Raw genomic sequence first — 24,687 nt, forward strand, 5'->3', positions numbered from 1 at the left:
AAATGTATTTGCAGTAAGAGTTGACTTACAATGTAGTGTTATTATTAATGTTGATTTATGCCTGCATTTATGATCATGTACTTCATTGTGAGCAGTTTCAGTTCTGGCACAGTTAATGGTGCTGAATTGTCGTGTGTTTATCTGTGCACTGTTGGCCTTAAAGGATCCACTGGTCAAAAATACTTAAATATTCAGTTTAAGGTCCAATACTTGAACTTACTCAAATCTAAGCTACCCTTTCAGCACTGGAGAGTAACACCTTGCTATCACAGTCACATACATTGGCTATATAGCACAGAGGAATATATGCTGTACTACAGCATTAGCATTTGTTGGTTTTAAATCTTGCTTTTCTCTCTGTTTAACTGGCACAATCCATTTTCTGTGCTCCTGTCATCTGTTTTCTTTCAATTTGTTATGGAGATTTCAGGTTTCATAAGTTGCAGCACACTGATTCTGATAATGCACTTTTAGAGTAATTCCACTTCACTCTAGGTTCACTTTATTTTTCAGTCCTAGTTAAAGTATTAATAAACACTTTAAATAAAAAGCGTTAATTTGTACTTCCAGATAAATAGGGATGTACAGAAAAATATAATAAATTTTTAATGTTTTTTATTATTCACAATATTCTGGATTTTCCAGATGTGCTCGCCCAAGTGCTTTTGTTCTGTGTTGCCAGAGCTGAGCAGATCATGGAGCAAATCAACACATGCACCATGGCAGCTCAGGGCACAGATGACCAATCCACCAGCACTTAAGAGCTTGACTCCCTTGCAGGCACTATTGGAATTGCCATCAAGAACCAATAACTGGAGTTTCAGAAAGGCTGGATAGGCATTCCCAGACGGCAGGGAGAGTGGGTAGAGATTTAATTGCAGAAATGCACAAGTCAGAGGGCTGAGTCTTTCCTGGCCTGCTCAGTTGGTCTGCACAACATGGGCAAGACAGTAGTTGCAGCACTCTGTTGGAACCCTGGATGCTGAGAATTTTAAACTTTCTGTGCTGAAAGGTGCAGACTCACTACAGAGCACTGCATTTGACCTGAGGCTGTGGAGAAGGCTTCCAAAATTGATTGACAGCATTGGGATTACGGGCGTGTTGTTGGTTAGAAGCGTGTAATATCAGAGGGTGGAAAACTTAGAGTTTGGGGCTTTAGAATATAGTAATAAATATGAAGCAAGATGGAGGTGGAGATGGGATCTTCTTCTTTACTTTCTTCTTCCTTCTTCATGGGTTTGGGTGGTATTTTGTAATTGGGCAGAAAAGTCTACATTGCAGGCTTCGAGCGATCAGTTACTGGGTTAAAAGGGAAAATAATCTAGATGTCATTTCAAAGTTGGATAGTTTAGCCTTAAAAGACCTTGTAACAAGAGATAGCCATTTTGTGCCTTGCTAATGAAAGACTGCAGAACTCATGGCTATGTGGCTGTAGCATTGATAAGAAACAATAAACACCTAAGTCTGAACATGGACTATCATCTGGAGTGCCTTCCTTCCTGACCCCAACAGAGGCAGAAAAAACAAGCAGAGAACCCACAGCACTCTGTCTGTGCCCTTGGATATCTTTGCTCAGTGCTTCACAGTAATGACAGAATGCCTGGGTGTTTCCATTGTTCTAGCCTCTCCAGTGAGTAGTTGACTGAAAGCATACTTCGTATTTATATACAGGTTGTTATGTAGGGGTTATTCCAGGACCAATCATATTTTTTCTAGGAAACTTATTTGGATTTGATTTTTTTTTCATCTTTTACCAGGTATCTGGTGTTTCAGTGATCATGCACAGTTGGATTAATGTCTCAGCCTCTGTAGTTGTGACTGGATTGCCTAATTCCAGGTGTTCTTCAGCACATGTGCTGTGTTCACATACAAAGAATGTGTGATGCTTCAGGGAAACATTTAGCCTGTGTGAATGACACAGTTGCTGAGTGCTGTAACAGTTGGTCAGAGACTTTCTCAAAGCATTAGACTTTCTGACCATTCCCTATTCAATATTTATATACATGTTTTTGTCCAGGAAACCAGTAATAAAATTATAAACAGAAAATAATTCCAATCAGAGTGTTGTACTTCACATTTTGCTACTGCTTCAAACATTATTTGCGAATCACAAAACACCAGTGAGAGAAAACCAGTGTTGGATATTTTCACCTATTTGTAACTGCATACAAAATCATTCAATTTTTTGAAGTGAGTCTAAATGATAAAAATCTTGGAAAGTCACTGGTCTATGTCAGCTGCCATGTGAAATTCTGAGGAGGCAAACAGGGATTTTGGAGGAAGTTTAGAAAGGCGGTTTATGAAGTTACTCTTTTATGTTCAGTTTCACAATCAATGTTCTTATGACCAGGAATGGAACAATGGTTATGACCTATGACAGATGAACAAATGCTTTCTTTCTACCAAACACCGAAGGTCAGATGAATAAATGCTTTCTTTCTACCAAACATCAGAACATATTTCCTCTTTCTCAAGTAAAAATTCATGGCTGTGCTGGAAAATAGATTTGCATTTTCAAAGATGCAGTAACATCAGTGCAGTAACAATGCAGTAACGTGCATTTGCATTTTTGAAGATGACATGTGGAGCACTAGACAGCAAGAGAAATTGATAGACATCAGAGTAAGGAGCAGGTATCAATTTGAATTCAAGATTGGAGACAGCCATCCAGAAACCAAGGAAGAAGAGAAATCCAGTGAGGATTTGGCAGTTTACAGCTGAGATAAGCAGGAATATCAGGCAACATTCTTTATACTTGGAGTCTGTGACCATTATAGAGAAAAAGAAGAGAAGAGAAATAGGAAAATTCACAGGCAACTGAAAGCAGCACCAAGCCATCACCACTGTTTCCATTCATGGAAACAGCAGAACATTTCTCTCAAAGCTGTTGCAGAGAAACAATGATGTCCACCTATATTTGCCTGCTGCTGAAACTTTAGAACAATCAAGCTCATTCATGAAAAAGAGGTCTAACTGTGAGCTGAAGAGTACAGGTTTGTTACAAGGGAGGCCCTTGTAAGACAAATTATAAAAAGACTGGGGAGAAATAGGAGACTAAGGAAGTGCAGTTACTTTAGTAGTGAAAAGATGAGTGTAAATATGTTTTAAAGGAAGAAGTAAAGTCATCAGAAGATGCCAAAAAATATTTAAATAATTTTCCTACAGACTATGTCAAGATAATACAATGCTACTCTGTGCTACAGTCACTCTTTTTCTTGCTGATGTTGGCAAGCTGTAGATTTAGATTGTTTCTGAGGTGAGTTAGGGAGGATGGGGGTGTAATAGGACAGGCACCCATGCAACTGCTCATACTATACCTTCTAAAAGACTTCAGGTATTAAAAAAATTCTAAGTATATACACATGAAAAACATGTTGCTGATTATTCCTGGTCATTCTTCTTTCTCAAATGAAGCAAGGTGAAAGATAATCTCTCATGGAAGTTAATTTCTGCTATTTCAGAAGTTAATTTCTGACTTTGTAAGTGATATAAAGGATTTGGTTTTGTGGATGATGGTGCTGCTGGTGGTGGTGGTGGTGGTGGTGATGATGATGATGATTTCTGTGTAAAAAAGGCCTAGGAAGTTTGATTGGCTTCATCATCTACAGAGTTGAGGTCAGTCTTTTATTATCATGCTAATGAGACTCTGAGAAGTCTCTGAGGAGATTATTAAAGCAATGAAAAAAGTAAGAACAAGAGAAATAAGCAGCCAAAGTCAGGCTGTGGAAGAACAAAATTAATCAAATTAGTAATTCATCTTAACTTTATATGTTTACACAGTACACATGCCAAACTGAAATAGTCATCCCAAATCTTATAATAGTCAAGGAAAAAGAATAGTTTTTTTACTGTTTCATCTCTTTTAATTTGGACATTTATGGAAAGATAAGACACCTTGGTTTCTACAGGCAATATTTTCTGGTTTCCTTTGGCAGTAATGACAGTGCAGAGTCAATGGTTAGAGCTGCACATCTATGCTGTAGGTATCTATGTTTAATGGGGTGAATCCCATCCAAGGCAGTGGAGAACTTTTAAAAATGAGCATACAGTTCATTTCATTATTAGATAGGAATGACAGAATTCTGAATAATAGTGCAATAAGAAAGAGCTATTAAAATATTAATTTTTCTTTTCCTAGAAGAATACAGATGAGTTGAATTTATGTGCTATGATGGTGATGAAACTCAATCTGCCCAGCCATAACTGAAGCACGCATTGAGTATGATCTAATAATGCCAGATGTTTTAAATTAGTGGATCTAACTAACTTGAATCCAAGGATTTTGAAAGAGATCTTTGGCATATTAAGGATGGATTTCTTTCATCTAATTTTGGCCACTTTTAGGTATGGAGTTTAAAGTAGTCTAAACTAAGACACCTTCTGTAGGCAATGGAAAGAAAGAGACACCTGCAGACTTATCCTAGCTGAAAATAGAGGCCCAAGATATCTGCAAGAAGTAGACTCATGAAAGTGCCTAATTTTCTCTGCTGAATGTAGAAAGAACCTAGGTGACTAGCTCAGACTAAACAGCTAGCTTTCAGACAGCTGAATTTAAATTAATATCCTCCTGGATGTTGATTTTCAGCAAGCTTGTGGTGCAGGGGAAGTTGCAGGGCTGGAAGAGAGGTAATATGCCAGTATTTTAAAAGGTCAAGTAAGATTATAGTCTGGTAAACTGGACACTATTCTCATGTGACATACTTGTAGGTCCATGCATTATAATACTGGAAGGAACATTTTAATGACCAAGTCTGACTAGCCTTGCTCATGCAAACCAGAGACATTGCTTCATTTTTTTCTGTTTGGAATAGAGTATATCTTTTAGAAAAACACTGACTCTTTACTTAAAAAATTCCAGCAATGGAAAATCCACCAGAGACATCATAACTTGTTCCAGTAGTTAAATACCTTCCCCATAAAAACATTTGCACCTTATTTGTAGCCTAAGGTTTGTCGAGCTTTATCTTATGCAATTACACGCATGATACTTTTGCTTAGTAAACTGACAAGCCCTACAAAACTTCTGTTCTCACATACATTCTTATTGAAAAAAAATAAATTCTTGTCTCATTGTCATATTTTTAATTAGCTAGGCAAGTGTAATCGCTGAGGGAATTTCTGTCTTTTTAATTCTTTAATAATTTTTGTGTGTCAGTTCTGAATTTTTTATTTTTGAACTTCCTTTTTGGACTGAATTGCAACATGTTTCAGGACAAAATTCAGTATTCCACTAATATCTGTATGAATACTTAAATCGGGTAAAATAACTTCCCTTTTTCTATGTAAGCTCTGTTTGAACATCAGAGATTTTCATTATTCTCTTTGGCCACAGTATTGCCCTCAAAGTTTGTGTTTGGCCAGTTTTCTACTTTGATTTTCGTGTCTTTCTGGAAATGGATCCGCAGGTTAAACCTTTGCATGCTTATAAGGCTGGCCTTCATGCACAGGAGTAAAAAATCACCAGTGAATTTAGACATTGTGATATAAGGTGAATTTTTTTTAAGATGATTAAATCAGATTTAATTTTTGTGAAAATGTGAAAATACTTAGGTCTCGTTTTTGAAAGAATAATTCACAATTCAAAAGCAGTCACAAAATGTGTTCAAGATTTTTATTGTTTTAGAAAGGAAGATATTCAGAGACAAACACAGTGACCCTTCTTGTAATGCCTTTAAAACAAAATATTGCCTTTCCACAGTAGAGGACTGCAGCTTTGGCAGAGGTAAGATTCATTAGGAAACTGGAGGAGTTTACTGGCTGAGAAAGTGGTAAATGCTTTTGAATTATAGAGACATAAGTTTATTAAGGTCTGTGAAAAGAATACCAGTGGCTTTGACTGTAAAGGGTGAAGCTAAAAAATGCCTGTTCTGCCTGCCAATGAAATTCTACCTTTACAGATACCCAAGCAGATGGTACATAAATATTTTAAAACATTTAAGAAGATCTTCCCACTGAGGTGATTTCCAGTATCTTATACAAGGATCCCTTGATGTTTTGACTTTAAATTTCTACTTGAATTGTGAAATAATTAGCTAACAAATAGTAAAGTTATCAATTTTTTTTATTTATGCATTTTTTCTGTGTACTGTGATGATGCTTAAAGGCACTGATTACAGATAAAGGGGTTCATTTTGCTAGGGAGTGATGTGTACCTGCTTGAGAAGAAGATGACTCCAGAAAACTTTCAATTTAAATGTAACACACAATAAGGTGGAGGTGAAAAAACAGATAGGACTGCTATAAAAAGTATGTAAAATATTTATATGTTCATATTTGATAGTTTAAGCAAACCAGGATACATTTTTTAACCGCTAATTCATAACTGCAACTCAATCATCTTAAGTAAAATATAAATAACTAATACTGACTGTAAACTTTTTGTAAAAATCTAGAACCACTGGAGAGTAGCCAGTCACCCAGACTTTAAGGCACTCACACCATATGGGAACCATAACTGGTGCTGTTGTCAGGCTTTTGAATTTGTGTGTCTGTGCTGAAGGCTACATGAAGTCCAAGCAAATTAGTCTCTGTTTAGCTTTGCATTGTTCTGAGCAGCTTTTATTTTCCAAATTAATAGAAAGATATATTTCTGTGCTGCACTATGAAAAAGTTCATTTTCTCCTGTTCTTGTTCCATTGTATATACAGAACTAATTATTTTTGGGCTAGAGGAACCATTAACCTAATGATTAAGGTACATACCTGAAATGCAGATGATCAGAGGTTTCGTTCATGTTTTGATATTTTTTATTGTTGAAAGTTTCTATCCAACCTACCCATGCATAGAACTGATCTTTAGCCTTACTCTGTGGTCTGGTTTATGCTATTATTTGCCCAACATGGAAGTGCTCTGTTTTCTTATACTACAAAATACTAGTGGATGCCTCCTGGAATATCAGCTGTGGTCGCTTATAACAACAGCACCAGGAATGCTGAAAAGCAAATTTCAACTGCTTGGTACATTGAAGTGGGCAAAGAAGACGCTCATGCCCTAAGAATGGGACTTGATTTGTATAATCATACATTTTAATTTTTTTTAAAATTGGTCTTTTCATCAGGGTACAGCCTCAAGAAATGCATTGGAGGGGAGGTGGGGAGAGCATGGATGTGTTAAGCTTGGGTTTGTTGGTAGGTTGGTTTTTGGTATTTTTGGCAAAGAAGGCAAAACAGCCATAATGTATCTTCTGAATCCTGTGTGGAGTTAATAGGAGGTATTTATGCTTTTTGAGTTCAGTTCTTAGTGGCAGAAATGTTAGACTCTTCTCTTCCCTTGTTATATTCCAAGATATGAAACCCATTTGTTTAACCACTGTTTCTGAAAGTTATTGTGAAATGTAGATTTCATATTTGGAAGGTTTTTATAATGACTGTGTTAAAAAATACAGCTTCTGTAATTTATTGTGCAGAGCTTCCAGAAAACTGGTCATTGTTTGCTAAAGTCATAAATCCCTACAAGAAGTTTTGGCTAACTGTTTTGTATTCAAAGACTTGCATAAGACCATCTTTGTGAAATAAATAGATGTAAATTACAAAACATGGAAGACAATTACTAGTAATTTCTACTGAAAGCATTCTAAAACCAACCTTTTATCACATACTATATTTATTTGGAGTATAGAAAACTAAATGGAAAAGCACTGGCACGTACTTTTTTAGGAGAATTTGGCAACAAGTTTGCTTGTTTTGTTGTGCAAGCCTTTGGTGAAAACATTAAATACACAATATGGAGTTTTACATAATAAAGCAAGGTTTAATATATCTTCATATTTCATGTGATATCTGTGCAATAGTACTATTGGGGTATAGTAGTATGTGTTTTCAATTTACGTATTTGTGTTGTAATTTTTCCTTTAGAAAAGCCCCCTTTGTGACTGCAGTGGTTTGCTCTGCTCAGGCTCCACAGTTCAGGCTGGAGATACGGCGCGTCTGGCACATGCTCCAAGCTGATGCCTGTTGCTTTTTATAGCAGTTGTTACAGTTCTTGGACATCAAGAAAGAGGGCACTAGATTCCAAAACTTCTGCGTGTCTGTTGTCTACCAAAAATATGCTAAACCCCTTTGCCAACAAATGTATTGATCACATCACACTTAAATTTTGGATATAAGAGATTCCATAAACTAAGTCACATACTAACATGTTTTATTCCATTTCAGAAGGATTAATGTAAATTGACAGTGTTACACCAGTTTCCATTGTGTTGGCAACTGCCCGGTTGCTTTAAACATTTTGCTTACAGTTTCAGCTCCAGGAAGCAGGAGCCAGTAGCTGTTCTACCTTCATAATAAGCAAAATGTCACCATTCATAAAGTAAGGGTCCTTTTAGGTAAAACATTTTGCTTTTGCACCATTGACGAAGGTAATGAAGTTTGGCTTTAGTATAGATTAAGCCTCAGACTTTAGATTACTTTTTCAAAATTTCACATTACTGAAGTTTATGATATGTAGCAAGTGTTCTGTTAAAATCTGGCTGATTGTGGATGGGAAAAAACAGCAGCCTAAGGGAGATCAGCTTATTTTTGCCCAAACTCTGTGCTTCAGGAGATCTCTAATTTTGTAACATTTGGATAAAAAACCTAGAGGCTGGCATGAAGCTCCTCTTGGCACATTTTAAACATCTTTTAGTCTTATAAAAAGAAGCTTGTCCCACTAAGCTGTACATTTGTTGGAGCTGTTTAACAGTAGCTGTGCCCTGCAGCTCTTTTAGTGATAAATGAGCCATTTCAAATAAGGGCAATTGCAGCCAACTGTGCAGAAGGAATCATTAAAAAAAATTTAAATAGACATTTTTGAAGCTTAAAAATGCACAAACAAAGTATGTTAAATCAAAATATATGCTGCTCCTTTTAATGGAAAAGATTGCTACTGGCTAAGTCTGCCAGCTTCAATAGGTGTGCCAAAAAGCCAAGGAATCTGGCAGAATCTGCAGATAGCAGTTCCATCTTTCATCTATATTTCTTTTCTGTATTTATCTTGCTTTAGAAAATGCAGAGAATGTCTTTTCCTTCTGACTTGGCGCTATTTCCAAACCACAGAAATACACAGAGCAGCTTCTTGCAATTGTTTAGCTCCCTGCACCAGTCTTATCCTTGTGACTCTATGAATCATTTCTTTCTAATTTGGCAATAATAAGAAAGAAGAGCATTAAAATATTTTTATGTTTATGGAATAGTATCTTAGCTGAACTGTCAGATATAAAATTAGGTTTCCTAATTAAGAGATACTGGGTTTAATGTGTAAGGACAGAATGCCAGGTAATTATTTTTGACATTCAGCTGATCAAAAATAGTTTCCTTGTATGTAAGGAGCTATTCAAAGAATCTGAACATAAAAAATACCAAGAAAAAAGTTCTTCCTGTAGAATCAATCACTCAGTTCAGTTTGGCTTCAAGCCTTACTCATTGTAATCTCTCTTATATCACTGTTGCAAAGCACACTCTGGTATCTTTTAAGTGATAAGGCACAACTTATTGATACCCCTTTCAAAGGAAAGATGCTAAGGAAAAGCCCATTTGCAGTGTGTGGACTATGGGATGGACTCTAGTGTAGTGTTCCTGGTCAATGTTCTGTACTTTGGCATCAAATCTGAAGACCTGACAAGGCTGCCAGGCAGCACGAGCCTGGTGAGAATTCTGTCCTGACTTGAGTGAGGGCAGGGACTGGGTATGAATTGCTGATGCAGTTGTGCTCATTTTACAATCAATTGCATATGAAAGCTAAAATGTATCTTCTCCTGGACTATAAGTGAAATTTCATGTGATTTAATTTCATTGAAAATTTGATTTTAATTAATTTTGCCTTTATCTCTAAGGGTAATTATTGGCTGTATTTATCAGCTGCTAGTCAGTGCAGAATTTATTGCCATGCCATGGTTTATGATAATTCTTCATCTCTGGAAGCTTTGAAGAAAAAAATGTAATGTTAAAGTGAGAGAATATTATTAGCCAGGAGCACTTTTTAATTACTGAAAGAGTCTGATACACTACAAATTGCATGTTACCTTTGGATTTAGGAGAGCTGTAAAGCTAGATAGAAGGTGCCTTTAAGGTGATTCTATTCTACTCATTGCATTTGTATTGAAGGTATAGATAAAAATAAAAAAACTTTTCCATGGCATAGGATTGAGAAAGCAGCAACTCATGAACATGCTTCCGTACTGCTGTACAGGTATGACAGTTCCAAATACCAGGATAAGATACATAATTAGGGCTCTGTGAAAATAGAGAAAAGTTTAAAATGTCAAGAAGGTCTTTAGAACACCTAAAGTCAAATCTGTGCAATCTTCACAAATGCAACATTCATTAGACTGGATTAGCACCTTCTCAGCATTCCAGAGAGACATAATTGCTGGACTCCAGAGGCACTATAGGCTAAGGGAGTGTGTATATATTGAAAAAAAGTCTGTCTTTGGCACTGGATTTGCTGAATATTCATGGTATAGAGAATATTTTATCAGTCTTTTGCTTCTCAAAGAGTTTTGTCTTTCCATCAGTTGATTACTGTATTGGTGTGCAATAATCCTGTTGCTGTTTGGAAAGGTGGAATTGACCATGCTTGGATTTTAAGAAAGCGTTGAGCAGCACTCTTCACCAACAACTATTAAAGAAGTTAAAATGTGATGTGATGAGAAGGCAGAGTCCTAGAGAAGATAAATAACTGTTTAAAACTCAGGAATCAAAGTTTAGAAATTAGGATGAAGTTTTGGAGCCAAAGGATCTTCATAAATGGTAATAAATGGAAGGGTAGTAAATAGTGATGTCACAAACTGCTGACAGTACAGTTCTCTTTGAGAAGTGCAGACAGAGACAATTGCAAACTGCAGTTCACAGTGCAGAATAGAGGTCAAGTGTCCTGTGCAAATACATCATAGCTCAGTGCAAAGTTTTCCCCTTTCATGGATTTACTACACTGAGCAGTTTTGCTCACTGCACGTGCTGCAGATAGTGCCAGTAACTATTGGTTAGGATTGAAAAGATGTTTGGATGATACAATAAAGTCCTTGCAAACAATTTGGACAGAAATTTTTTCAGTGTAAGATACAGTTGGGGACACCATGAAGCCCTGACTTTGTTTCTGACTGAGCAGGCTGTTTCTGTTAATTTTTCTGCTCTTGGTCTCATAATCAAGAATCCTCATGAAATTTGCAGTTACTTGTAGGTGTTATTTATCCTTAAATTTTTGTTGACATCCTGGAGTGTGGGGGGAGAAACTGATAGTCTGTTTAATTCTTCTGCATCAGAAATGCATATGAGGGAATTGTATTTTGAGAAACTACTCTTTCACAAAATTTGCAGTATTGTGCATAAAGATACTTCTGTTCAGAGAAGGATGTTAAGTTCCTTAATTGTCTTCATGAGTCAAACTCATGATGTGCTGTTGAAATGAAAAAGTAGCCTGTTTGAGTGGGGAGCTGGTGAAGTAGAGAGCACATTCCCTGTGTGGGAGCAGTACTTTCTCTTAAATAATCTTCCACATACTGCTTTTATTAGGTGGCAGCATGCCTCAGACATACTCACCCAAGAATGCCCACCACGTGGTCAGTAATATTCTTGTGCTTGCACTAGTTTTGTGAAATAATGTCTTGGGTAGCTGGTTAGCTCCAAACATTTCCTCCTACCTGACAGACAAAGGAACCACCACAGCAGCTTTAAATCATGATTCTTTTAACATTTTGCAGCAACATTCAGGTAGAGAGTTCACATAAATTTTTTTTTCTCCTGTGTTAAAGCACAGAGTTGCATGGTTTTAGAAAACTAATTTTCACATCTTCCCCCGCATGCTTTAACCAGCTTTAGCAGAGCTTTTATGCATGTGGTACAACCTCCACTTGCCCAAGCACAACTATAACTTTCTTTTTATAGACCTAAAAGAGCTCAAGCAAATGAATAAGCCAAAAACATTTCCAAAACCTGAAGCTTGGAATTGAAGTTGAGAAGTTAATAAAAAAATTGAGGAACAGGCTTTTGTTCTAATCAGAGAAAAGCTTTAAATTTAACTTTTATTAATTGATTTTTCATTTACTGCTTCATAGCTACGTCTTTAGAGAGGGAAGGAAGCAGATCAAAGTCTCTAGTATTTCTGGCATATAAAAGTCAGACAGGTATTATTACTTGCTTGTTTGCATTCAACACAGTATTTTTAAAAGTCTCTGATCTCACAGAGCTTCCAAAAGTGAGCAGCCATTCAAGCTCCTTGTGGCCAGAGTCCTTGTGTGGCTTTGGAGAGACGTTTTGCTTATTTTTGAAAAACTATCTAACTCTGCTCTAAAGAGCTGTGTGCAAATCACAAATATTTTGGTTGAATATGGCCCGATTGGAGTGCTAATTCAAGCAACTCCCTTTTTTTCATCACCAAAAAACCAAAGCATTTATCTGTCACAATAAGTGTACGTGGTAATGTTTTCCTCAACACAGAATTTTTAAAAGCACACAAATTTCCAGCACTTGTAAATTTATTTTATGACAACTGACCAAACTGTTCATAAAAAAATTTGTGTTTATTATAGGAAGATGACTCCTTAGTATAAAATAATTTGGTTTTCCCTAATAGCAAAAAAAAAGCAGTTTGAGAATCTTGAGAAATAAATGGTACCATACATTTAATTTTCTGATATTCAGAAAATTTAGACTTAATGATATGAATGAACATGTACCCTTGTCCATGAACAGCTCCAGATTTTTTCTTGCTTCATCACATTCAGTTTCATATTTGTATGAATAGATCTGATCTGTGTTCATACCATCTATACATTTATTTACCCTGTGTTCTAATTCAACATTTTCTGGTACATTTGCTAGTCTAAAATCAGAGTATATGTTGAACAGTACCACTCATCTGCCAGTTTATGTAAATGTATGCACTGTTGCAACCCCCACATCTTAAAACATAGGACTGTAGAACAGTCTTCTTATGTGCCACAAAAAACCCAGCTTTAAAATGTGCTGGCTAGTGATTTCAAACAAATGCTATTGTACAAATTCACAGGGAGCACCTCCTGCTTTTATCCTCAGACTTTGATATGTAAGGTTTACTAGCAAAAGTACCTCACTGGTTTTGATTATAATGATCCTATGTAGGAAGAGAGGCTGACCCTTAGAGCACTGGACCTAAAGCTATATTAACTTTAGAGATCAAAATCAGTGCTTTCAATTGAATACAGAAGAGAGTTTGAAGTCAGTTCACTCATACCAGTAGATCTAACATACTTTTAAAGTATTGTTACAGTCAGATTATGTTCTCAGATCCCTATTCTCAGGATAAGATGCACTTGAGAGAAACACTGCAAAATTTGTCAAAAGTCTGGAAACTGTAGTGTCCCTTTATTGCAGTTCACTGTTGTTTTCAAAGATGGAATAGTTAAGAGTCCATTTCAGGAATATCAGACAAACTAAAGGGAAATAAACCCCACATCATGTTTTCAGAGCATTTTTGAGAAATCAGTCAGAATCCTTCAGAATGTCAGGGTTAATGGACAGCTTAAAGCTCATTTTTTCCTCTGTTGCTGCTGATAGTTTATTTGCTATTGCCCCTGATTAAATTTAATATAATTTTCATGTGATTACTAGAGATAGACAAAATTATAGTATTCATATCCATAGTGATGTTAAAAATATTGAAACAAAACTGAATTAGCAAATCTTTCTCAATTTCCTATACTACCACGTCAATAATGTTTAAGAAGGATAGGAAAGGTAAAAGTCCTGCTCCTGCAAAATGAAAAGGAAAGCAAAGAGTGAAAAAGCAGGTTAGTATGGAAAAGGAGTAGGAAATACAAAAAAGAAAGATTAGTCAGGCTTGCAATGATACAAAGGAAGGATAGTCCACAACGGGTTACTGAGCCAAAGTAAACTGTGAAAGGGACATCCATGACATAAATTAACAGTTTAGTATATCCATTCCATATAATAAGTTAGCAGGCTCATAATTTAATCTTAATAAATTTTGAAATGTCACTCTATTGAAACCACAAAAAAAGTTTTTTATTCTCTCTATGCCACCAAAAGCCTTTTATATGTTAATCTTCTTTTGAAAACTACAGTGAAATAAAAATAAAATTCAGAAAGTAGTTGAAATAAAAATACGCTGTGAGACCGGGGATTCATCACTTTTGGATTATCAAATCTGCCTATTGTTTTTTATGGGATGAATTTCATATCCTGTAAGACTTTTTGTACATTGGAATGTTCATGATGATTGAATTCTTTCTTAATATTGCACCAAACGTCTTGCAGCTGAATGGAGATTCAAGCTGTCTGCCTTTAAGGTCTCCAATTAGTTCCATATAATTGTACCTTTTAAACAAAGATTAAAAATAACTTTGATTACTAGTTTTATTTAACTACCTCACCTTTGCATGATATTTTTATAGGCAGTTAGATTTGCACCTGAAATAGTTGTAAATATTTCTCTGAAATCCTGTAAGTATCAAATTGAGATAGCAAAACCTTTAAACTTAGTGTATTTTTAGGTGGTTTGCAAATTTGCAGTTTTTAAACTATTCTACATTTCATCATTTGACATTTTGTTGCTTTTCTCCTTGTCAGTAATATTCACAGTTCTCTGCCCATTTATTGTGTCTTTGCAGAGAAGGAGGGCATCTTTCTCTAAATAACTATATAAGAAAAAGACAGTAAAACAGATGAGGTGAAGAGAGAGCTGTAGAGTGTATTCATATTTTGTAGCTATATAAACATTTGCCAATATGTCTGGGTGTACCATATTATAATTCCCTTTAGGCATATAGGTTTTATGTGTGTCTCCAAAGTAATGCAATGCAATGCAACATTTAACCTTATTGGAGAATATGACAACTGTATTCCTATTTTGTATGTTATTATTGTGTGGTCTAGAGATTTCTTTTCAAGAGTGCTGTTCCCATTCAGATATTGAAGAAATATGGCCCTTGTCCTAGATGCCTTTCAGTTTAGTTGTAACAAAGGAGGGAACTAAACAAAATAGATGAAAATGGACAGACAGCAGGTAGGAAAAATGGGAAAATGGAAAAATGTATCCAGAAGGATTTTAATCTTCAAATCTATCATGGTGTAAAATGAGTTGTAGCTCACTGAAACTGTGTATCCTAACAAAATAATAAACATCTCGTGGTAAAGTACCAGTAATCACATGTTCAGAATATCTCACTGAAACTATCAAGCCCTACTTTTCTTTTCCCCTCATTTCCTGGCATTTTGTGGGATTCATCTTGCCAACAGTCGTTTTGTCCTAGGCAGTCACATAAGAAAAATGGCTTGCCAAGGACAAATCACCTGTCTTAAGTCCTGAGACAGGTGAGATGGTTTAAGTGCACAAAAAAACTGCAGTCAAGTCTGTTCTCATCCTAACTTGGAGTCCTGCACCTCCTTGCAGGAAGTGCTCCTGTACTCTTTCTTAGGGAGGATGAAAAGGATGAAAAAGAAGACAGTTCCTGGCCAGCCTGCTGGCTGCCAACATGTTCAGGTGTACCTCAGCCCAAGCTGCATCCTTTGGACCTCCTGATACCCCCCAGCCATTCTTGAGTGATTCCCAAATGTTGCCCTTTTCCTGTGGCTGCCAGAATGGAGATGCGTTTCATGGGAGAGAGAAAGGACAGAAGTAGGACAAGAAAGGGAAAGAAGCCAGGTGTAATCTTCCTGGGATTTCTCCTATCCCAACCAGAGAGCTTCAGTTTCACCTCTTTATGTTCAGAAAGGGTGAAGAAAGCTGCATCAGGGGTTGCTCTGATTTTAGTCCCAGGGAGGAGAGACCCTGTGCAAGGGGGAAGCAGCACAGTGAGTGTCAGCCTTGCTCATTTTTTGCCTTCATTGGAATTTCTTGGTACTGGATTTTGTAGAGCTGCTAGCTCAGTGTTCCCTGGTACGTGGGACTTTAATTTGAAATCTGTTTTCTTTGTGCCTGTTTTCTGAGGAAAAAAACTAACAAACAAACAAAACACCCCAGAACTTACATGAGCATCTTCTTCTTAAGAGTCTGAGTATGGTAGATATTGTCTTATCCTTTTGTTCAGCTGAAAAGAAAAATCAGGAAATTGGCCTGAATTTTAGTTTAGAAACAGTGACTTAGCTTAACCTTCATTATGCTTTGATTGTGGAATATGTTTTATTATTTATAATTTAATTTTATGAGAAGAATTTTCATAGGAATATGTGTAACGTAACACTCTAACTAGGTGCTTTAATATTTTCCAGTGTGCACTATGGTGTTGAAAGTTAGAAAATGCTGGCTGGATCTAGACTGATACTTTCTTGGATAAGCCTCTACCATATGCTTTTATTTAAAGTATTTTTTTTTCTTTTAGGTTAGATTTATAAAAAACATGTGAAAAATGTCTTTTTTTTGAAAAAGAAGTGTTACGCAATTAGAAAATCACAGTGCTAGAAATTTTGCATCCTTCAGGAAATGTTGCATGTAAAAGAAGCCAGATACTAAATCTAAATTAAAAAAAAAAAAAAAGAGGCAAGTTCTGCCACCAACTGGAAATGCTATGTCAATCTACAAGATGTTGTACTGAAATGTATGTCTTTAGTTCCAGGAATTTTAAGCTCTATGTGAACTCTGACTGGCTTCCCAGTATAGATATGAATCTTGTTGAAGGAGTTTATCCATATTTCCTTCTGATTATAAAAATTTAAATAAGATTTGTTTTACAGGGCAGAAAATCTAAAGAAGTCAGGACAAAAAGGGCATTAAGTATTTTTTATATAGTTATTCTTTATTCATCATTTTCATCCATGTTCACAGGACTCTGGGGTATTGAATAGGCTGATCTTATTATCTATTTTGTGTGAGCAGGGGAGCCTCTTTCCAACAGCCTTGTTCTGTACTTTCCATTGTTTTATAAAACTTGTTGTGGGCACATCACATGACTAACCCCTTATTTAAAGATTATTCCATGCCAACCTCTATACTTCCTGCAAACATGACACCCTATGCTTTCTGCTTCCCCTCTCTGAGTCTGGAAGCTGCAGTGACTTTGGCTGAAGGAAAATGAGTAATTCTAAGTTATTGTAACCAGTACATGGAGACCATCTGAGATTTTGTCAGATTTAGGGTTTGTTGGTACAATATTACCTCTGCTTTTTCTGCTTTTAAGTCCCCTTGGGCTACTTTTGTAGAGGTGAAAAAATCTAGAAAGACATCATTGTTTGCAGTGATACAGGCTAGAGACTGATAGGCTGAGGAGCATGGAGATTTACTGAAAAGGGTATGGATATTTTGCAGACAACAAGCAGAACATTAGCCAGCAGTGTGTCCTGACAACAAAATCACAACTCTGGACTGACAGCAGGAGCACAGCCAATAGGTTGAGGGAAGAGATTGTTCCCTTTAGCACTCATTAGATCACACCTAGAATTCTGCACCCAGATTTGGCCTTCGATGTAGGGAAGATATGGATAAACCATAATAGGTTTAGCAGAGGACCAGCAGGATGGTCAGAACCTGAAGCACTGCTCTGTGAGGAAAACCTAAGGAAACTGGGCTTTTTCAGCCTGGAGAAGAGAGAGCTTTAAGTGGTTTCAATAGCAGCCTTGTAGTTGCTGTGGAGAGTTCAGCCATCAGAAAGATGGAGCAAGGCTTTCCACAGTGATGCATGGCAAGAGGATAAGAAACAATAAACATAAACTAAATCAAGAGTAAATAGGCACAGGGAAAACTTTTTTATCCACCAGGACAGTCAAACATTGCAATAGGTTGCCAAAGATGTTGTGCCATCTGTATTCTTGAAGTTTTTCAAGATCAGACTTAAAAATTCTGTGCAACCCAGCCAAACCTCATAACTGACTCTGCTTTGAGCATGACCCTAGGCTAGAGATCTCCTGAGAGCCTCTCTTTTCTGAATAACTCTGTGATTGTGTTGTCCTAATATAGTATCACAATTCTGGAGTAGTAATAGCAAAACTTTAATTGTTCTGAATATTTAAATGATTTGGCTGTGCATCACTTTTGGAATCCAGAAATGCTACATATGCCCTGTACGTTCTCCAAACAGCTTGTATTTGTGCTTATTTACTGGTATGACGTGCAAACTGTGCAAAAATATTGGACTCTAGCCTTGGAATATAGATACCTGCCAACAGAAAATGAAGGCTACATGGTGCTGCAAATGCTTTCTCTGTCTATGGAAAGTGCCTTTTATGTGCCAGAAAGAAGCATTTATACCACATGCTTTTTTTACTGCTTCTCACATCTGTTAACATTTACATGTGTCAGAAAACAATACCTGAACAGTAAAGGGAAGGGATACATGAAGTTCAAGGGTATTATATCAAGAAAAATGGCATGTCATATTGCATATAGTACATTGGAATAAAAGAAAAGGAAAAAGGAAAAAGATTTCTTGGACTTGTCAAATGTACCTAATACATGGGCGTAGTTTGTATGTACTATCTATGAATGCATTTCCATACCTGAATTGAATGACCCAAATTGCCAGTAAATGGAACTGAACCCATGAAAGGGTCAAGGAGTGATAATCAAGAGGTGAAAGAATTATAAACGTCTTGGTTTATTAAAAAAAGAATAAATTTTATTTCATGAAAGGCAGGATTTATATAAAAATCTTCAAAGTTGAGTTCCTAAATACAGAATTACCTACTTCTGTTGAAATATTTTGCATTTTTGATAATCTTTTCTTCAGCTGTCTTTTTGTTAGTACAAAAGGAGTAGGTTAACTGACAAATGTTGCTGTATATCCACAGTCCTTTGAGGCAGCTACTGTATTGGGCAGTGTTTCCAAGAATAGTGGTTTGAAGTCTCACAGTGAAAATCCTGAGACACAGTGTAGTACTGGATTTTGTATGACGTGGCAGTTCTTGCAGATGTTACAACTGGCAAGTGATTTAGAAGAGCAGCAAATTAGAGAGAAGCTGATCTGTGATCCCCTGAACACAGAAGGAAAAAATCAGTATTTGATACCTTTGTAAAAACTGGTGTTTGCGTTGGTTACATATGTACCACTAGTTCTTTAGGCATCTGGTTGGGTCTTTTGTACCAGTTTCATGTAGGATTCTGTTCTTTGATGCCTCACCCTGATTTTCCAAAATGCACCTACAGAAGGAGCATGGATCCTCCCCTACATCTATTGATTGCTAAAAATTGAGTTCTTTGTGGAAAGTTACAGAAAATACCTATTCTCTCAGGTCTTTTGAGTCTAGAAAGAAATGATGGCTAAAATAAGAGGTAACTAACCTTGAATTTAATCCTACCTAACACGTAGTCATAATAAAGGCAAAGGTCAATTTTTGTTTTTTCCTATGTTCCTACTAGATAATGTATCTCTAAAACACTATTTTTGATGAACATCTGCTCTTGCACATGGATACAAGTCTTATCTGAAATTTTTCTGGATGTTAGAGTTCCACACTCATTACACTGAAAAAGCCTTGTGTTAGATATGTGAAGATGCAATGAATAATCACATAAGGCATATGGTTTCCTTGCCCCCAAATTTAAAACCTAGAGCTTTACCAAAACCACCATATGAACAGCATGTGCATACATATTTTTGGGTTTGAGTCAGGGATATGAAGGATCTATAGCAGTTTTCTTCTCTTAGTGGCACAAGAAAGTTGTGAGGCACCTGAAGAATCAAGTGGCAATTTAAGCTGGTGAGAAATCAACTCTTGACAAATGGCAGAGAAGAAAGATCTTCATCCAGCAGTGTTTCTGAAGGAAAAAATAGAAGTTAAGCACTTGATAAGCTTGCATTCTGGTCTTTGTGCTTTGTAGAGCTGCTTTATTTTTCCAGGCAGACCTGTGGTCTCCTTAGTCTTATTTCCACTTGAAGTCTGTGGTGAACCTTCCACTGACTTCTCTGGTTGCTCCCCCTGGCCCAGGTTTTGCACACAAATAAAATATAGAAACATTTCTTCTCATGTCACTTTACCTCTGGTCTATCCTTTCAGAAGGGTTCATATTTTAAGAGTCCTACCTAGCTACTTGGACCTAGATATCTGATTACAGGAATGGAAATTTTAAGAGGAAGGATTCCTAGGAAAATATTATCATTGATGCTTAATTGATAATAATAAAACTGTTTCTGACATAATTCAAGGCTATCACAGGCAGTCTTACATGTTGCATGTAGAGGTCAAAGGGTGAAAGGTGACTGGAAAGATGCTTGTTTTGTACATTTGGCTAACACAAATACTTCCTCAAGTACAAAATGCTTTGATCTCTCTAAGTAAATGCCATATGTGTGCAGCTGTGGCCCATGCCTCACGACTGCTGGAAGGTTAGGAAAAGGTAGCATATGAATTTGATGTCTGCATTCAATTTATGCTTTTATATTTAGCAGTTCATAATTTTGTGTAATATTTTAGCTGTATGAAAAATATGCACCAGAGTTGAGTGATAACAGATTTCTCTGTGGTTTAACTCAACATTGTTTGGGTGAATACAGATTCCTAAGTATTGCAGACTGAAAATACAGGTTTTAATTAGGAGCTGTCTGAGCTTCAAAATACCTGAACTCACATTAAGCCTGGCAAATTTTCAGAAATCTGGGGGCTGCGTGGAGCTGATTTAAGCTAAGCAAGAGTCTTCTCTTTTCCAGCTATATTGCATTTGCAGTTGCATCACTGACTTGCAACACACTGAAGTGAGATCACAACCCATTATTAATGTTTTTCTGATATGTAAAAATGTTTTATGACCAAGGCCTGTCTTGTGTCATACTCATGTTAAACAGTACCTTACTCCCAGGGAATTTCCATTGAAAAATTTGAATGACTTCCAGAGTAGAGGATCTACTATACATGACTGAAAAGCTGAAACAACTCCAAAAGTTTGGTGCCTTTCTCAAGCTTTTGTTTTTCACTTTTACATTCAAATGTTTAAGACTGGTATACCCAGATCTATATCCTTCAAGATGTTTAACATGAGTAGTTTGCTGTTACAATAAAGAAACCTATTGCAGTCAGTGGGACATAAGGACATCACATGAATCCAGTTTCACGATCAAGACCAAAACAAAAAAAAAAAAGCAGCATGGCTTTGTCTTTTAAAAATACTGAATGTATACAATTGCACTGGTATACTTTGGAGGGAAAATTGTGACTCACATGACTCACATAAAGTATGTGCAATTTCTCCTTACAATAGCAAAAATACAAGTCACAACCAATAGAATGACATAGTGCAATGAGCAGAAAAAATGATATGAAAATATCAATTCACAGGTACAAATATGGTAAAATATAATGCATTGCACTTTTCTGTGGATGTTAATAGATATATGCATACAAAAGTATACATGTAGTAGATACATGCATATGTATAATCTGGTGTTGTTAATATGATTGCAAGTATTTTATTTATCAGGTGTGTTGGTTAATTAATGCAATTGTTCTAGATATGATTTGAATGTTACTGAAACAGAAGCACACTGATTTGTTTTTTTCTCCTCTGTGTTTTTGCTAGCTCCTACTGGCCATGGTAGGCTCTACAGATGACATTCTGCAGGAGGCAGCAGCTGGTTGCATAGCAAACATTCGCAGATTGGCTCTGGCAACAGAAAAAGCAAAATATGGCTGATGCTTCAGCAGCTTTTACCAACACACTTGTTTAGCAATTCAGCTACATTTAAATACACAACTACTCCTTCTAGCATCTGTATTTCATAGCAGAGCTCATCTATTTGAAGATAATTTAAAAAAAAACAAATCTGTGGAAACTTATGTTTGATTTTACATTACTGGATTGTCACCCCTAGGTTTGATAAAACACTCATACCTAATTTGGTGTGTGTTTTAGCATTACACCCATCCAAAGACCATCAGTTATGATATGTCAAAGACATTTTCTGCAGTTGATGTGCTTTTATTTTCATTTATTGTAGCTATACATGGTTTTGCTTATCTGTGACATTACAATAAATTTTGCTTTTCTGTGTGTGTGGTTATGCAGCAATTTATGAATGTCTTGAGCAATTCCCTGCATTATAATCTTGTCCAGTCATCCTCTCATTATGCTTTTGCATGTTTGATCAGTTGTGACTCACAGGAGAGCAGAAAATGCAGATACATGAATCTCACATCTGGCATTATATAAAGGCTGCAAACAGCTGTAGCAATAGACATTACTCCAAATTTCCCATTTCTACCAACATCAAACAAAATAGTGCTTAATTTTATAAGTAGCTGGTGAAATGTGTTTTAATTAACACTTTTAACTCAGCTCTAAATAAAGAGTCAGATTTCAGATTTACATTTGCTTATTATCTTTTTGTGGTTTTTAATTTTTAAACTGAAGACAACATTGTATTGATGTAGTTACTTTATTTCTGTATAAAATTATGTTCAGAATTACACTTGCTTTCAAAAATGCACAGAAATTATTATTGATACTATAAATTATAGACCCACTGTACATGCCATGCTAAACAAATAATGCTAGGGCTTTTCAGTGAGAGCAGTAATGTCTTAATTACAGCCACAGACTGCAGGCAAAAATGAATGAACACAAATATTTAAATTCCTTGCATTTGTAAGGGACTCACTTCTGAATTGTTTTTTTACTTCCCTTAATAATTAACAATTTTCTTGGTTTAGAAGAATTACAAAATGTAGAAGAACTTTGTAATTTCATTATTTTCCTTCAACTAGCATGATTCCTCAAGGCAACTAACATTCTTGGTGACAGAAGCTTCTGAGGAAGACATAATGCCAATCCACTTGTTTATTTGTGTTTTCTCTGAAGCAGACATGAGGACTCATTTAAAATATCATTTTGGAAGACTTGCACGGTTCTGAAAAAGGAAAATTACAGTGGACCCTTAGAGAAGGTGTAGAGACTATTTTAAAGGAAGCCAGCTATGGACAGATGCTGAAGCAGTGTGGAAATCAAAATGTCAATCCAAGTGTATTTTTTGATCAGTGCAAACACCAACATAGTCACAGGGTTCATCACAAGCTCCATCAGCATCCAGTCACCACGTAAATGCTATTTTAGGTTTTTTCAAGCTCTGCTCCACAGGCCTGGTATGTTATTTTGACTAAACATGTGTATATTATTATACTGATGTCACAGCTGTAGTAGTATCATATGCTTCATTGCTATACCCAAAAATACTCCTAAAATAAATGCTAATTGCCAAATTCATTTGAAAGAGAAGAGGCTTGATTTTATTTTTGTCTCTTCTGTGAGAGGAGCTGTGGATACAAATAGTTTATCACAGTCTCACTTATGAATAACACGTAAAATGGTAGCTTATTTTTCTAACTGTTGAAGGGCAAAAAACTCCCTGAAAATAACTCTTGTCCTTAGCTTGACCTCTCAAGGCACACTTGACTGGTTTAGCATGGATTTCAAATGGAGTAAGCTCTAAAGCAAGCTTAATTTTATGATACAGGTGTCAGGGCAATAAATGTCACGTTTCTGACAATGAAATGGCCTCAGTTTGCCATTCTCACTCACACTGGTAGCCCTTATGCCGCTGAATAGTTAATCTGAAACCTTTATTTAAAACCTCAGACAGTTAATCCCAGACTTAAGATAACTTACTTGTGCTGTTTTCTTTTCCTTTACCATGCCTGAAGTTTTAAAGTTCTGTACAAGAATTGTTGAAATCAATACAGATCACTACACAGGCAAAGAACTAGTATTAGAAAAATACATCTTTTTTTGGCTAAAACTGGTAGATTCCACGTAATTAATATAAAGAGATTTAGTTGTTGGAAAATGAATAAATGAATGTGATCCCTGGCCCCTGTGAATGATGCAGTACAGCGTGTACATTTGAAAAGCTTCCACTTTGTCCACAGATCTGAGTTTCACAGTGCTGCAGCCCTCTGAAAAGGGATCCTCACAAAGCTGGGTGCCCCATGCTGCTCACACAGCCCTCCAACCCTCCTGGCAGTGCCCACCAGCCTATTCAAGCCCTGGCACCAACCCAAGGCACTGCCACCACCCAGGCCCAGCACTCCCATTGTGGATACCCAGGCACCAGCCAGCTCCCACCCCCTGGCTCCCGTGCTTGGGAGGGAAAAAATGCCTTCCCTCCTTTCCACCAGCTGCTTCTTGTCCGTGGAAACCTGTAGCCTCTTAGGAAATATGGTTATACTGCATATGGGGCCCAGTATTATTTTCAGCTCAGAGCAATTTGGTGTACAAATTATTTTAGGTGCAAAAACGCAGTGATTTAGAAGGGGGAGTCAGGCTTTGTCCTGTTCAGTCGCCGTCATCTGCTCAGTCTGCTCCCTCCATGTTTTTTCTATGTGATTCCTATACTTTCACAGTTTTGTAATATGTCTTTTTTCCCAGTTTATTTACATTGATGTTACCATCAGCAGGGAGTATCCAACACTTTTCACAGTTTCAGGAGCCAGGCCCCAGCTCTGCAGAGCACCATTCTCCAACTGGCAGTCACAACGCCAGGCCTGCTCTTCTCCAGCTGCTCATTGTCAGCTTTGTTCCTCAGTTACACTCAGTTGTCAAAAACCATGGAATCCAAGTAAGAAAGGTTGTCATGAGAAAGTGTTGTTTTGAGTATGGAAATACTAGAGTTGATGAGAAAAAAAGCAAGAGAAGGAATCTTTCACATTTATGCAATTATTTCTGGAACCTTATAGGCCCACTACATCTTTCAGTCTACACATCTGTCAGCAGCAAGATAGCTTTTCTTCTACCACTCCATGACTTCATGATTTATTGCTTGGTGACAGATAACCATTATCAATAATTTAATTGTCCCAG

General features: G+C 36.6%; 1 protein-coding gene across 2 annotated transcripts in view; it reads left to right on the forward strand.

Annotated features, from left to right (window-relative positions):
- ODAD2 (outer dynein arm docking complex subunit 2) overlaps positions 1-22,985 on the forward strand; it is a 69,389-nt gene extending 46,404 nt beyond the window's left edge. For both annotated transcript variants that reach the window (XM_058030080.1, XM_058030091.1), the window contains exon 14: positions 21,415-22,985. In XM_058030080.1, coding sequence (XP_057886063.1) covers positions 21,415-21,528 — 114 coding nt within the window. In that variant the 3' untranslated portion in view covers positions 21,529-22,985. The remainder of the gene's footprint in view (positions 1-21,414) is intronic.
- Positions 22,986-24,687: the final 1,702 nt, after the last annotated feature.

Source organism: Melospiza georgiana, chromosome 1 (genome assembly GCF_028018845.1).
Source record: "Melospiza georgiana isolate bMelGeo1 chromosome 1, bMelGeo1.pri, whole genome shotgun sequence".
Taxonomy (NCBI): Eukaryota; Metazoa; Chordata; class Aves; order Passeriformes; family Passerellidae; genus Melospiza; species Melospiza georgiana.